The sequence below is a fragment of the Montipora capricornis genome, chromosome 11, assembly GCF_036669925.1.
Source record: "Montipora capricornis isolate CH-2021 chromosome 11, ASM3666992v2, whole genome shotgun sequence".
NCBI lineage: Eukaryota > Metazoa > Cnidaria > Anthozoa > Scleractinia > Acroporidae > Montipora > Montipora capricornis.
This window is the reverse complement of record NC_090893.1, coordinates 33,746,214-33,758,713: the sequence shown is the minus strand read 5'-3', so window position 1 is coordinate 33,758,713 and position 12,500 is coordinate 33,746,214. Positions and strand designations below refer to the sequence as shown.

General features: G+C 39.5%; 1 protein-coding gene across 1 annotated transcript in view; it reads left to right on the top strand.

Annotated features, from left to right (window-relative positions):
* The window catches only part of LOC138024827 (uncharacterized), a 98,904-nt gene that overhangs the window by 33,857 nt on the left and 52,547 nt on the right, over positions 1 to 12,500 (top strand). Inside the window, exons 8-9 of the mRNA XM_068872001.1 lie at positions 7,670 to 7,837; positions 10,973 to 11,280. Coding sequence (XP_068728102.1) covers positions 7,670 to 7,837; positions 10,973 to 11,280 — 476 coding nt within the window. The remainder of the gene's footprint in view (positions 1 to 7,669; positions 7,838 to 10,972; positions 11,281 to 12,500) is intronic.

The window sequence follows — 12,500 nt, the reverse complement described above, 5'->3', positions numbered from 1 at the left end:
ATTCTTGAAGAAGACGAGATTATGATTAGCTTTGACGTGTCATCATTATATACTAATGTACCAGTAATGGAGGCAATCCTGGTGTGTACCGACAACCTGTACAACATGCCAGTAGACCAGAGACCCCCAATTGGTCGAGAAACCTTTATCACACCCGCCAAAGTAGCATCATGTGAAGTGGTCTTGTCCACTCACGATGGCTTCTATAAATAGGCTGATGGTCTGGCCTTGGGGAGTCCACCCGCCCCACATCTAGTAAATGGGTGGCTCAGCCAGTTTGAGAACTTCATTAAAGATGACGCAAAGATATATGAGAGATACATGGATGATATCTTGAGAGAAATCAAGGGCTCACGAGCAGAACAGAAATAGAAAGAAATTAACAATACACACAAGAACTAAGAGTTTACCCTCGAAACTGAAGTGGATCACAATCTTTCATTTCTCGACATGCGATTAATCCACGACCATGAAACTGGCAAGCTATCTTCTTCGTGGTATTTTAAACCCTGACACACGCCTCATCATGAACTATCATGCTCTAACCCCCAAGTGGTACAAGCGTTCAGTGGTATCGGGGTTCGTTTACCGGATCTACCGCACATGTAGTTCGTGGCAGAATTTCCATGATAGCCTGGGAACAGCAAAGCGCATACTGGAGAAAAACCAGTACCCTCCCTCATTCTATGACCCTTAGTCCTGTTCCGGGACTCCCTCTTACCCCGCCCTGAAAATGGGCCTGGAACCCAGGCGGAAAAAGAGAGAGTCCTGTATTACTTGCAGGCGCATGCTCGGAATGACGCCATTATTTCCCCCAAAACTGGGGAAAACCATATTTGGAAAAAGATTCCTTATTTGGGCATAGTTTATTCCGAGTGCTTTTACACTGAATACATGGGGATAATGTGAAAAAAAGATTATAACGCCAAGTTTCTGGAGGAAATTGATTTCGCCTTAAAGAAATGCCACTTTACTTTTGTGCCTAAGGCGGAACAACTGCAAGCTATTCATGCAGTCGTTACCGGTAATGATGGTTTTGTTAAACCTGCATGCAACAGGATTTGGCAAGTCTGTTTGCTACATGGTTGTTCATTAATATGTTTGCGATTTTCTTCGATCCGATTCCGATGTTAATTGTAAGTCAGTCCTTCTTATCGTGAGTCCCAATCGTGGAAGATCAGATGGATGATATGCGAAAGTATGGTTCGTGCCTGAAACCCAACTGAACGGCTGCATGATGTTGGCGCAGAAAAATATCAAATTTTGATTTAATTGCTCTCCCGAGACTCTTTGAAACTTGCAAATATACTGTAGGTTGTGGATGTGAATCGCCCAACGAAGACTAATAAATCTCCTGCTGGAACTCTTGTTTCTTCTTCATTATTTATTGTTCATTACTTCTGTCGACCTAGTTATGTGATAATTGCACTGACCAGTGAACATATATTTGATTTGCCCAGTAATTATTGAAACTGTGATTGTTTCAGAAGTTTAGGCCTACTAATTGTTTTTTCAAAATCGGGGACAAATTGTTTGGATACCCAATATAAAAAAGTCAGGTAAAAAATGTCGTAAATACTCTCAGTTTTATCAGGAATAATACACAAACACCGGTGACAAACAGAGTTTTTTTTTTTGAGTAATTAGAGTGGAGTAATTTACTCAGACTATTAATTTTTCCTTAGAATAATTTTTCAAAGCACTCGTCGCATTAAATCTTTCTTTCCTTACTAGGATAGACTTAGCCTTGGCCAAATGGCCAAGGTTTTATGTAGAGCTGCCTGTTGAGACTGCAATGATTTGTATATCGGAAAAACTAAACGACGATTGCATGACAGAAAAAACTGAGCATGATTCCTGATAAAGATAGAATTTGAATCAAAACCTGGACTATTTGTTTCTTTACATACCAGTTTGTGTTGATAACGCAATTATGGAGCAATAATGTTCCTATTAACTTTATACATGTATATGCACAGTCAAACATCGACTATTCGGACGTTAATTGTCACGATTTTTTTTTTCTGGTCAAAATTTGTTCGTAAATATCAATGATTTTGGATGAAATAATGCGACTCAAAAGCGTGTGTCACCTTGCTTTTATTGTTGCTACTTAAAAGCACTTTCCTTCTGAAACTCATTGTTAGAGGTAAAGTACTGCAGATAATATGAAATTCTGACTCCTAGCTGTTTTGTCGTTTAGTGAAATCCTAATGCTATATTTACTAGTTAAGCCATTGCATCGATTTATTGCGATCTTCTCTCAGTCGTTACATTTATTGGGCAATAATTTTCCAACACGGCAAATCACACAGTAATTTTCATATACGCTTTTTTGCCGGAGTTTCAAGGTCCCTTTATTTACATATCCAGCCTGGCATCTAATGCAATATGATTATCATTCCAAGCATGCGCCTGCAAGTAATACAGGACTCTCTCTTTTCCCGCCCGGTTCCAGGCAAAATTTTCAGGGCGGGGTAAGACGGAGTCCCGGAACAGGATTATATGACCCTATAATCAAACAGACTCTCGATTCCATCGTTAGAGAAGTAAAACACCCTACAGAGAAGCCACCAACCCATTCACAAGATCTGGCAAAGTATCTCTGTTCATCCAATATGGTCGAAAATGCACTGAGGATTATGCACGTGCTCTTCACAAAATCAATGCGCCGTGTACCATCATTATGACACTCAGAGAACTCAAGAAAGTACTGCCTTCACTAAAGCCACCAGTGAAGAAGATGCGGGCTTTTTAATCGTCTCACGTGTCCACGCTGCTCTGTGTGCTATGTTGGCGAAACCAGCCAAGTCAAGTCTCGCTTCAAGAAGCACATCCACAGAACAGGTCCAATGAAGTCCCTTCTGTCCCAGTGCCGCACCACCATCACTGAAGAGAACGTGGACAAACTCAAAACGTCATTACGCGGAGAGTACTTCCTACTGACACTTGAAGCCCTTCTTACACATGCACTGCCCTTGTGTTCAAGCATGTAAACACAACGCGTAGCGCTTCGCAGTCTTGTTTCGCCCTACCTTGACGCTGTAAGGCCCGAAGTGGTCACATGCCGTGTAGTAAAATGGTGGAGTGTATGCATCCTCGGAGACCCAGGGGCAGTCAGTCGAGACGGGACGAGAATCGGGACTGGCGTAAAATTTTCAAGTAAGGCGAGAAGAGCGCCTGGGAACATCCCTTTAACGGACGAGTTCCAGAGCAAATTAATTCTGATTTTCTGTTTGGGCGGAAATCTCCGCAATTGTCTTTTTTCCGCTTAATCAGAGAACCTCACACTGAAATCAGATCGTGATTCCTTATATCAAGTGATAAATACTACCTTAACCGTCGTCATTTTATTTCTATCGCTCTCCTTGTCTGCCTCGTAAAACAGACTGATATCATGCTGCGAAAATTTGGGTCGCAAAGGGACCCTCAAAATACAAAATTCGACCAATTCAACGTAAAAGAATTTGTTAGGTAAGGGCAATCTGTACATGTGTAAAATCAAAATGCTTGCTCAAAACACCTTCGAAGAGCCGACTACAAATGAATCAGGAAGAAGACCAATTGCAAGGGAATGTACTAGTCGTCTTTAAGTGTTCCGCTTCTCAAAATACCGTAGCGAATTAATTTTGGTATTTCTGTTGCACGGGCAACACATGTCTTAGCATTGCCATCCATTGGCAAAGCGTGCCAGAAAAAGTGAACTTTTCTCGTGTTATCCGGTCTTAATAATATTAATAATCTCTGAGGTATTAAGGTAATCAAATGTCAATCAAAAAATCAATTAACAGAATCAAATAATCTACTTTTTAACAAAGCAATGAGGTAAATACATCTTATGTATAAGCAACTAAATCGCGACACCCACAAAAAAGTCCAAAGTCAGAGCGAATAGTGATGTAAGATAGTTCACGTCCCTTTTGACGGTTGCAATTAAAGCGTTCTGATTGGCGGATTGAAATTTTTGCGGAAATTCAAATTTGAGCGGGGAATACAAACGTAGGCGGAAAATGCAAAATTCAACGACATGCGACACTTCCCTTTCTGCATACCGTCAGGAAACAGGTTGGGGTGTTTTGCGTATGGACAGCTCTAATACCTTGAATCATCATCCATCTACGTGGTATTGATATGACTTCTTTTCGAAGTGATATTGAAGATTCTGTTTCACTCTAACATCAGGATGATATTCATCTAGTCGTGAATAATTATGATGAGGTCTTACGGTCACTACTGGCCAAGTACACTCCTGTGAAAGAACGAGTTATCATTGTCCGTCCATCTGCGCCCTGGTATACAGCTGAAGGCACTGCTGAGAAGCAGAAACGAAGACGACTTGGACGTAATAAATGACGAGCATCGAGACTCCCTGCTGACCGTGAAGAGTATATACACCAATATAATCTCATCAAGTCACTTAAGTCAGAGTACTGTTCGTCTGTTATTAAAGAAAACACTGCTAATCAAAAGTTTTGTTCAAAACTGTTCAAAAGCTACTTCAGAAGCCAATTGTTAATTACACTGCATAATGATCTCCTTCTTAAAAAGAAGGCTCTTTTTGACTCGGTCGAATGTGTTACTGATGAGATACTCATTATGTCTCCGACTAAATTTTCAACTTTTACTGAGATGAACATCGTCAACCTCTCTCTTTGCGATGGCTGCATACCTACGTGTCTGAAATATGCAGTATTGTCACCTCTGCTCAAGAAACCTAATGCGGACGTTTTACAATTCAAGAACTTTAGACGTATCTCGAATTTGAAAGCCCTATCGAAAATTATTGAGAAAAGTGTTGCTCTCCAGTTAAACAACTATCTGATGAGCAATAACCTGCATGAGAACTTTCAGTCAGCCTATAAAGTTCATCATTCTACTGAAACTGTCATGGTGAAGGTGCACGATGATATTCTACATGCAAATGATTCATTCTTTTGTGACTACCACCTCGGATTACTGTAATGCGATTCTATATGGATTACCTAAAGTTCTCTTAAACCGCCTACAACTAGTTCAGAAAAGAGCAGCGCGCATCGTAACATCCACCAAGAAGTATGGACATATAACACCCAGCTCAATAGACTTACAATGGTTGCCTGTCGATTACCGTATTATACATAAAATCTTTTTGTTAGTATATAATGCTATCAATGGTTTTTCACCAAGTTATAAACCCAATTTGCTCAGTTTCTGTAGCAGCTTCTACTCTTTGCGTTCTTGCACGAATGAGTTACTTCCAGTCCCTAGATCTAAGCTAAAGCCTTAAGGTGATCGACGATTTTCTATTGCAGGACCTAAGTTATGGAATAACATACCTGCATCTTTAAGAAATGCCGATTCCTTGAATTCTTTTAAAAAAGATTTAAAGAGATATTTATTTCACGAAGCCTTTTCTTGAGTTATAAATAGATTTGTATTTAATTTTTATGCTTATATACGTAGTTCTTAGATTTTTTTATTGTTTTAATACATTTTTCATGATATTGTAAAGCGCCTAGAACAGTTAATGATATAGACGGTATATAAATAAAGTTTATGATTATTATTTTTATTGGTGGGTAGGGAGATTGATTGACAGGCGTGGGAATTGTCAGAAAGGGGCTTGGTCCATTCTCATCGTCATCGTTATCGTTCCAAACGGGGAACCCATTTTCGGCGTTTAGAACGTTGCTTTAGGAGTTCGAACACGTTTAAGGCCTTGTAAGCGTTTTTAGGCCTTTTGAGCGTTTTTTGAGGCGTTCAAAAGCGTTTAAGGCGTTTTTAAGGCGTTTAGAGCGTTTCTTTATACGTTCCAACGCGTTTAAGGCATTTATTGGGGGGAACCCGTTTACGTTCCTTAGAGCGTTCCTTAAAGCGCTCAAAAGCATTTAAGGCGTTTTTAAACGTCTTAAAGGCTTTAGGCTTTCGAACACTTTTAAGGCGTTTCTAGGCATTTTCTAAGGGAAACGCATTTTACGCCTTTAGAGCGTTTCTTTAAGCGTTTAAAGCGTTTTAAAATGTCTTTTAGGCGTTTAGAACGTTTCTTTAGGTGTTCGAACACGTTTAAGGCTTTTGGAAGCGTTTTGTAAGGGTATCCCGTTTTAGGCCTTTTGAGCGTTTCTTTAGGCATTGGAAACGTTTAAGCTGTTTTTTAGTCAATTGAAGCCCCAGACCCCGCCTGGCACAAAAAAACAGAAAAGAGCCTGGAATTGAAACAGTACAAAAGATGTACAAAAAGGTATTTACAAAATGTGCCCCAGAGTTATGGTGCCCACAACTTTTAAGCTCCGTGAAAAAATCCAGGGACGATGTGTCCGCAAGAATTTCTGCCTCCTTATCGCAAGATCCCACCAGATCTTCACGTTGGTATTGACTGGCCACCCGAGCCAACGCCACCTTAATTATATATTTTGAAGCCTAAAAGCGCAGCTCCCTGGATATTTATTCTTACTGCCTGTAGGGTTAATGAAAATGAAAGGTTTCGAATTGTCCGCGTTTTGATGTTTCCGGTTACTGCTTTAATAATGAAATCACTTTCTTTGCTTTCTTCTAAAAAAAATTCATTGCCTAACTAATGAAGTTTCACGGTAAATTTTACGCTAAAAACCGATATCGCATGAGTCACGAGGCCATGAGTACGATATCGGTTTTTCGAGTGAAATTTACTTGAGAATTCACCAGTTTGGCAATGAATTTTTCTTGAACAGCATGAGTTTTAAAAGAAAGCAAGCACACCCTCAGCGAGCGAATGGAAAAGGTAAAAAGCCATTTCAATAGCCAGCGAACAGGAATCACGCTAAAATTAGAAGCCATAAAAAAACTTTGTCAGTTTAAGGCCAAAAGAGGGGTTTTTACTGATGTGCTTTATTCCACTTTATCTCTGAAAACGAGATCATTCAAATTTTGATGTATTTCATTGAAACACGCAATCTTAGCTTGGAACAAGAATGGGCAAAACATGGAATGCAACCAAGAAAGAACGAACTTCAAACAAGATCCGCTCCAACACTTGAATAACGTTAACGTGCTTTAAATAAGCTTCTGAAAACACAAGCTAGTGAAATTTCTCTCTAATTTTACGAGAACTCATTACGATTACATGTTTATCAGATAGGGGTAAAAATTGGCTGTCACTGTCTACGCACATCGAAAATCAGTTGGGCAAACGGATGTAAAAAGCAGTTGTTCGATCGCATTTTAGAACAAAACAAACAAACAAAAAGAGCTCTTGACACCTCATTAGAGAAATGAACGTTTCTCATTATTGGGTTATAGTAACAACCACGTCATAGTAACAACCACGGCTGCAGTAACATAGTAACAACAACTTCATAGTAACAACCACGGCTGCAGCCTGGCACTGATTTTGAATCAAATGTTGAATGATATGTTAAAAACGTTTAGCCAACCCATCAGTCAACATTGTTGAACAAAATTGAAGAGATGTTGAAGCAAATATTAGAGCCGTTTGTCCGGGCCTGAAGGGGAAATGTCACTAACTTAGAAAAAGCCCACTTTAACTGTGAGTAGATGCAAAAGTCTTTAAAATAATTGTACTAGTCAACTAGTCAATGTCTAATTTTACTGATGCACGTGCACGTTCTCACGAGTTTTATTGTAAGCTCTATTGTGTCTACCTAGTTAAATAAACTGTTTACTTACTTAACTGCTTACTTTCACACTTTTTTAGCTTCAAAATTCACTGAAGTGGGTCAGGAATGTCGTTCACGTGTTGGAGATCGTATTTCCAGATTTCACATCCTCTGTTGGCCCAGCGTGTTAGGAAGATATGTGACCTTGGGGGATTCTAAATCCTCTTTCGAACTAATTGAAGTGGAAGTTTACTCTGCTCAAAGAGGTACTTAAATCTACGAAATGAAAAACTTGTATTTCCACTGATTTACTTATTCTGGCTTTCTGCTTGTCGTCACCCAAATGTAATTCGGCAACCTATGCAACACCTTCTGGAGAATCATTTTCCTTGTAATGACCAAGAGTTCAACTTCCTTAAAAGAAATGCTCACGATTAATTTAATTCCGACTAATTCAGCTTAAACCAATTTTGTTAGACGACGATAATAAAGATTCGATTAGAAGTTGCTTTACTGTTGAATTTAATTGCTTCACGGCATCATTGACTTCATCGGCATTAAACAATGTGTTTCGTAAAACACAGTCCTAGTTTACCAGCCTTTGCAGTGAATAAAATAATAACGTTCTTTTGGATTTTTGTTGGAGCACTAACACAAAGTTTACGAGGCTCCAAGAGATTTTTAGCGGGACAAGCTATTATAAAAACTCTGGTATCCATATACAAGTAACAACGAGGCAAACAGTTGCAAGCAGTTTGCGATGGTTCAATCGCAAGCACTGTCACTTTTTGCGATTGTGTTTGCGATTCAGTTTCCCATTTACCTAATTGCTTAATCAACTCAAGACATGGAGAAAGAATAGCGCGATAATAAAAGTGGCCCAGGTTAACAGACGGTTTTTGCGATGGTGTTGTGCCGCGCTATCGCTTTGAAGACCTCCAAAATTGCTCTTGATGCCGCTGTGCAGGGATGGGGCACTCGTCTCCCACCAATGTTGCCCTGGGTCCATTCCTAGACTTGGCGTCACATGTGGGTTGAGTTTGTTGGTTCTCTACCCTGCTCCGAGAGGTTTTTCTGCGGGTACGCCGCTTTTCCCCCCTCCTCAAAAACCAAAATTTGATGTGATTTGCGTTAACTTGTTAATTTCAATTTAAATTGTTCTCGATTAGTGCTCTATCGCGCTAGAAGATTATACACTTAAATAAAGCTCCTTTCCTTTCCTTTACTTCCTTCAAAGCATTCGCGTTTTTACTCTTGTCTTTCTAGTTCCTAAATTTTCTTTCACATATGGTATGGTACTCCCTTATGATATTCATTAAATTAATGAGTATTCTCCTTATTGTCACAATCGTAATCGAACGCCATTTTTATACTTGCGTCTGATTCATCAAAACGTATCACGTTCGCAAAAAGTCTTGCCAATCGGAAACAGTTTACGATTTGCGTTGCTAGTCGTCGCAAACAAGACGTTAAGATAGTTTTCTATCTCTTGCGTCTGGCGATCATAAGCGATTGGTCGGGCATGAACGCAACGCGAAGGATCTTTCCATTTACGCAAACTGTTACCGACCAAGCAATCGGAATGTGTGATTGTTTGCGACGGAGTTACGCGCATATGGAAACTAGGCTGAAGCCATACACTCAAACTGGTTGTGTCAGCTGAATCCAAACGTCTCATAAATCCTCTTTGACCTGGCCCATTAAGTTTCAATAAAAACAAACTGCATAACGCATTATAAAATTGACGTTTCATCTTTTACAGCAAAGATAATTTGAAGTGATCATTAGTCAATTACAGATGAATTTCAATTCAAATATACAACTGAACGGACTGGGAACTAATGAATTTGATCGACATTTGAACCACAAGAAATACTCTAATCAATGAGATAAAATTTCTTACTGCCAACGTGTTCATCTAAGGCTGGCTTAATCACTGATAAACAGAGACACTTTTTGCAATGCATGTCTGATCGACCAGTTGTTAAGATTTCAAAATGATCCCATTTTATTCTATGGTTCAGTGGCTGAGAAAACATGATTGGCAATTGCAGATTCGTGACAATTTGGTGTTTGATAAAACCAAATTTTCCTTTTTCACATTCCCACCGAAGCAGCACCACAGTTTCTTTAGAATCTAGAAATTTGTTTACATAGTAGAGTATTATGGTAACTTCTTAAATGTCCACGGGGTGGAGTCATTTGACCACCTATAAAAATGAACCTATGGTGAGGCATTTCAACGACTTTTGAATAATAAATAAATAAATGAATAAATAAATAAAATAAAATGTCCAGCGATTTGCCCCGGGGGGGCGGGGGGGGGGGGGGGGAGAAGATGCATGCATAACAATGGCATGATATGTTACATTTCCTAATCTTTCGGCAGCATTCCAACTTACTCAAGGTAATTACAAGTCGGTAACTGAATAATGATCACTTTTGATGATGGATGTTATAACATACGAAACGTTAAATTTGTAAAACGTTATGCAGTTGAAGCAAATGTTTGTAACCGCTGTTTGTGTTTTATTCTTATTGAATCCAAACATGTGACGGGAAAGAAGTATGTGACATAGAATCATAAAAATTCGGGGAAAATGTTAGAACTGCTAACTCGAAACCTAGCTCGGTGACCTTCAAAAGATATCTGGTGGAAAGTTTCCAACGTTGTTTTCATAAACAATGCAAGTTCTACCAGATTGATTTTTCTCATTAGGTAAGAGAATTTAATAGAATGTTCTAAATAAGAAAAAATACTAAGTCACCACATTACTTTTAAAGATATTTTTCAAAAACTGACGGTGTTGTACCGTTGCAATGGCAACAAAGGGGACACTTGGAAACCACAGGCAGAGCAATTTCAGTGTAAGGGAAAGCCAACAGGTTGCTGACCAGCAGCATTCGTTAAAACAATGGTTTGCTGGGGGTGCTCAGTCTTGCTGGCTCAGAAAACCTGGTTGTGGTCATTGTTATTTAAGCCAACATAGTCGACAAATATACAAGGATTTGGATCGAAATCCTGAGAGAAAGACTTAAGAAGATAAAAAGCCTTATCTTATATTATTGCCATTGTGGGTTGCTTACTTCCTGTGTGGTTTATTTTCCGGATTCAATACGATTTCAACCATTTTCAATTCCCTAGTTGACAACACACACAGGAAGGAAGCTTCCCCTCACACTGAGCCTGGGTTGCCTGCGAAGAAACAGCCTGACAAAAGTAGGACACTGTGACTCCACCAAACTTCCCCTGATACGGCAACAGAACTTGTAACGACTGAACATCATGGCCAATAACTGCTATCTGGAGGTAGCCAAATTGGTTGTTAAACGTTTGCTGTCATGAATTAGACATATGTTAAATCCACTCATCGTGTTAATATAATCCCATAATGTTTTAGGTTGTCAGATCCAGGCGGTTGGCTGGTTCATTGTTGGCAGTTCTCCAGACGACGTCTTCTTAGCTTCCTCATCCAAAGATGGTAACGGACCTGGAAAGAGTCGACTGAACGGAAATGGTGCATGGTTACCAAGCACTAACAGAAATGCCAGCGACTTCTTACAAATGGACCTTGGTTATGAATTCTTTATTTGCGCCATAGCAACTCAAGGAAACCCAGCTGCTGATCAATGGACAACAAAATACAAGATACATACATCGTTGGACAACATCAGCTGGATGATCTACAAAGAGAATGGGAAAGAAAAGGTTTGTAATTGAGTTTTCATTTTCAAACACCGTTTATTTTTTATTTTCTTTTGGAATGGAAGACTAATTCTCACTGTGCCAGTATCATTGGTGCCACTTAACGCCCTGTTAAGTTCTCTTTCTCTCTCTCTCTCTCTTGCTAAATGGCTTGAGGAAAAACTTAAATCACTTTCTGTAAATGAGTATACAATCACTGATGCCCTTACTTTTAGCTGGTGATATTCTTTCCTATTCTATCAATGACAAAGAAATATCGGTCTCCTACGACGTCTCCGCCCTTTTCACCAATTTGATTTTGGATGAGACTATTAAGATCTTGGTCAACAAAGCGTCCGATAATTTGCACAAAGAACAGCTTATCAAGCTAATTGAAGTAGGCACAACCAACGAACACTCCCCTTAGCCTTCTAATGGCCAATGTTTCCATATGTCATCTTGAAGAATACTCACACTCGATCGTTCGATACCTGATACGCATAAGAGGTATTTTGATGCCTAGCGCTGATGCTGCTGCGGAGTTTATAACTACACTAAATGGGTACATCCCATATTTTACGATGAAAATTACCGTGGAAAATAAAATCCCTTTTATTGACATTGACATTGCTAAGAATGGAACTAAACTTGAAACTCAAGTGTACAGAAAACCAACAAACACTCGGTTGCTTTTACACTTTCACTGTCATACTGATAAACACTACAAAGTCTCTTTGTTAAAGACAATGTTACATCGTGCCTATGCCCTATTTTCTATTGTTGAGGCCTTTAATACAGAATGTGACAAATTGCGTTTAATTAATACCAACTTTATTCATTCAATACAATGAAAGGGAGAGATACCAGAGGTTATCTCTATACGAGGGTATCCGCCCGGGTGTTATTGATCCAGATTTTAATGAAGGGGTAAAACCGGAGTACCCGGAGAAAAACCCTCGGAGTCAGATTGAGATTAACTGAAACTCATACGCCCCCCCCAAGCCAGGGTTGAACCTAGGTCGCAGAGGTGGGAGATGTGTTTCATGACTTCTAAGCCAAGGCGTTCTGCATTCAGTCGCCTTGACTATCATGTGGGCCAATTTAATTCTACTATTAACAACTTCATTTTAGTGACCTCTTTGGTGAGCTGCAAGATGCCTTGGTAAAGACGTGAAAGTCCTTGACGCGTTGAATCATCATTGTTTTTCAACCTAAGCCTCACACCCCGCTACGCTGAGCGCCAT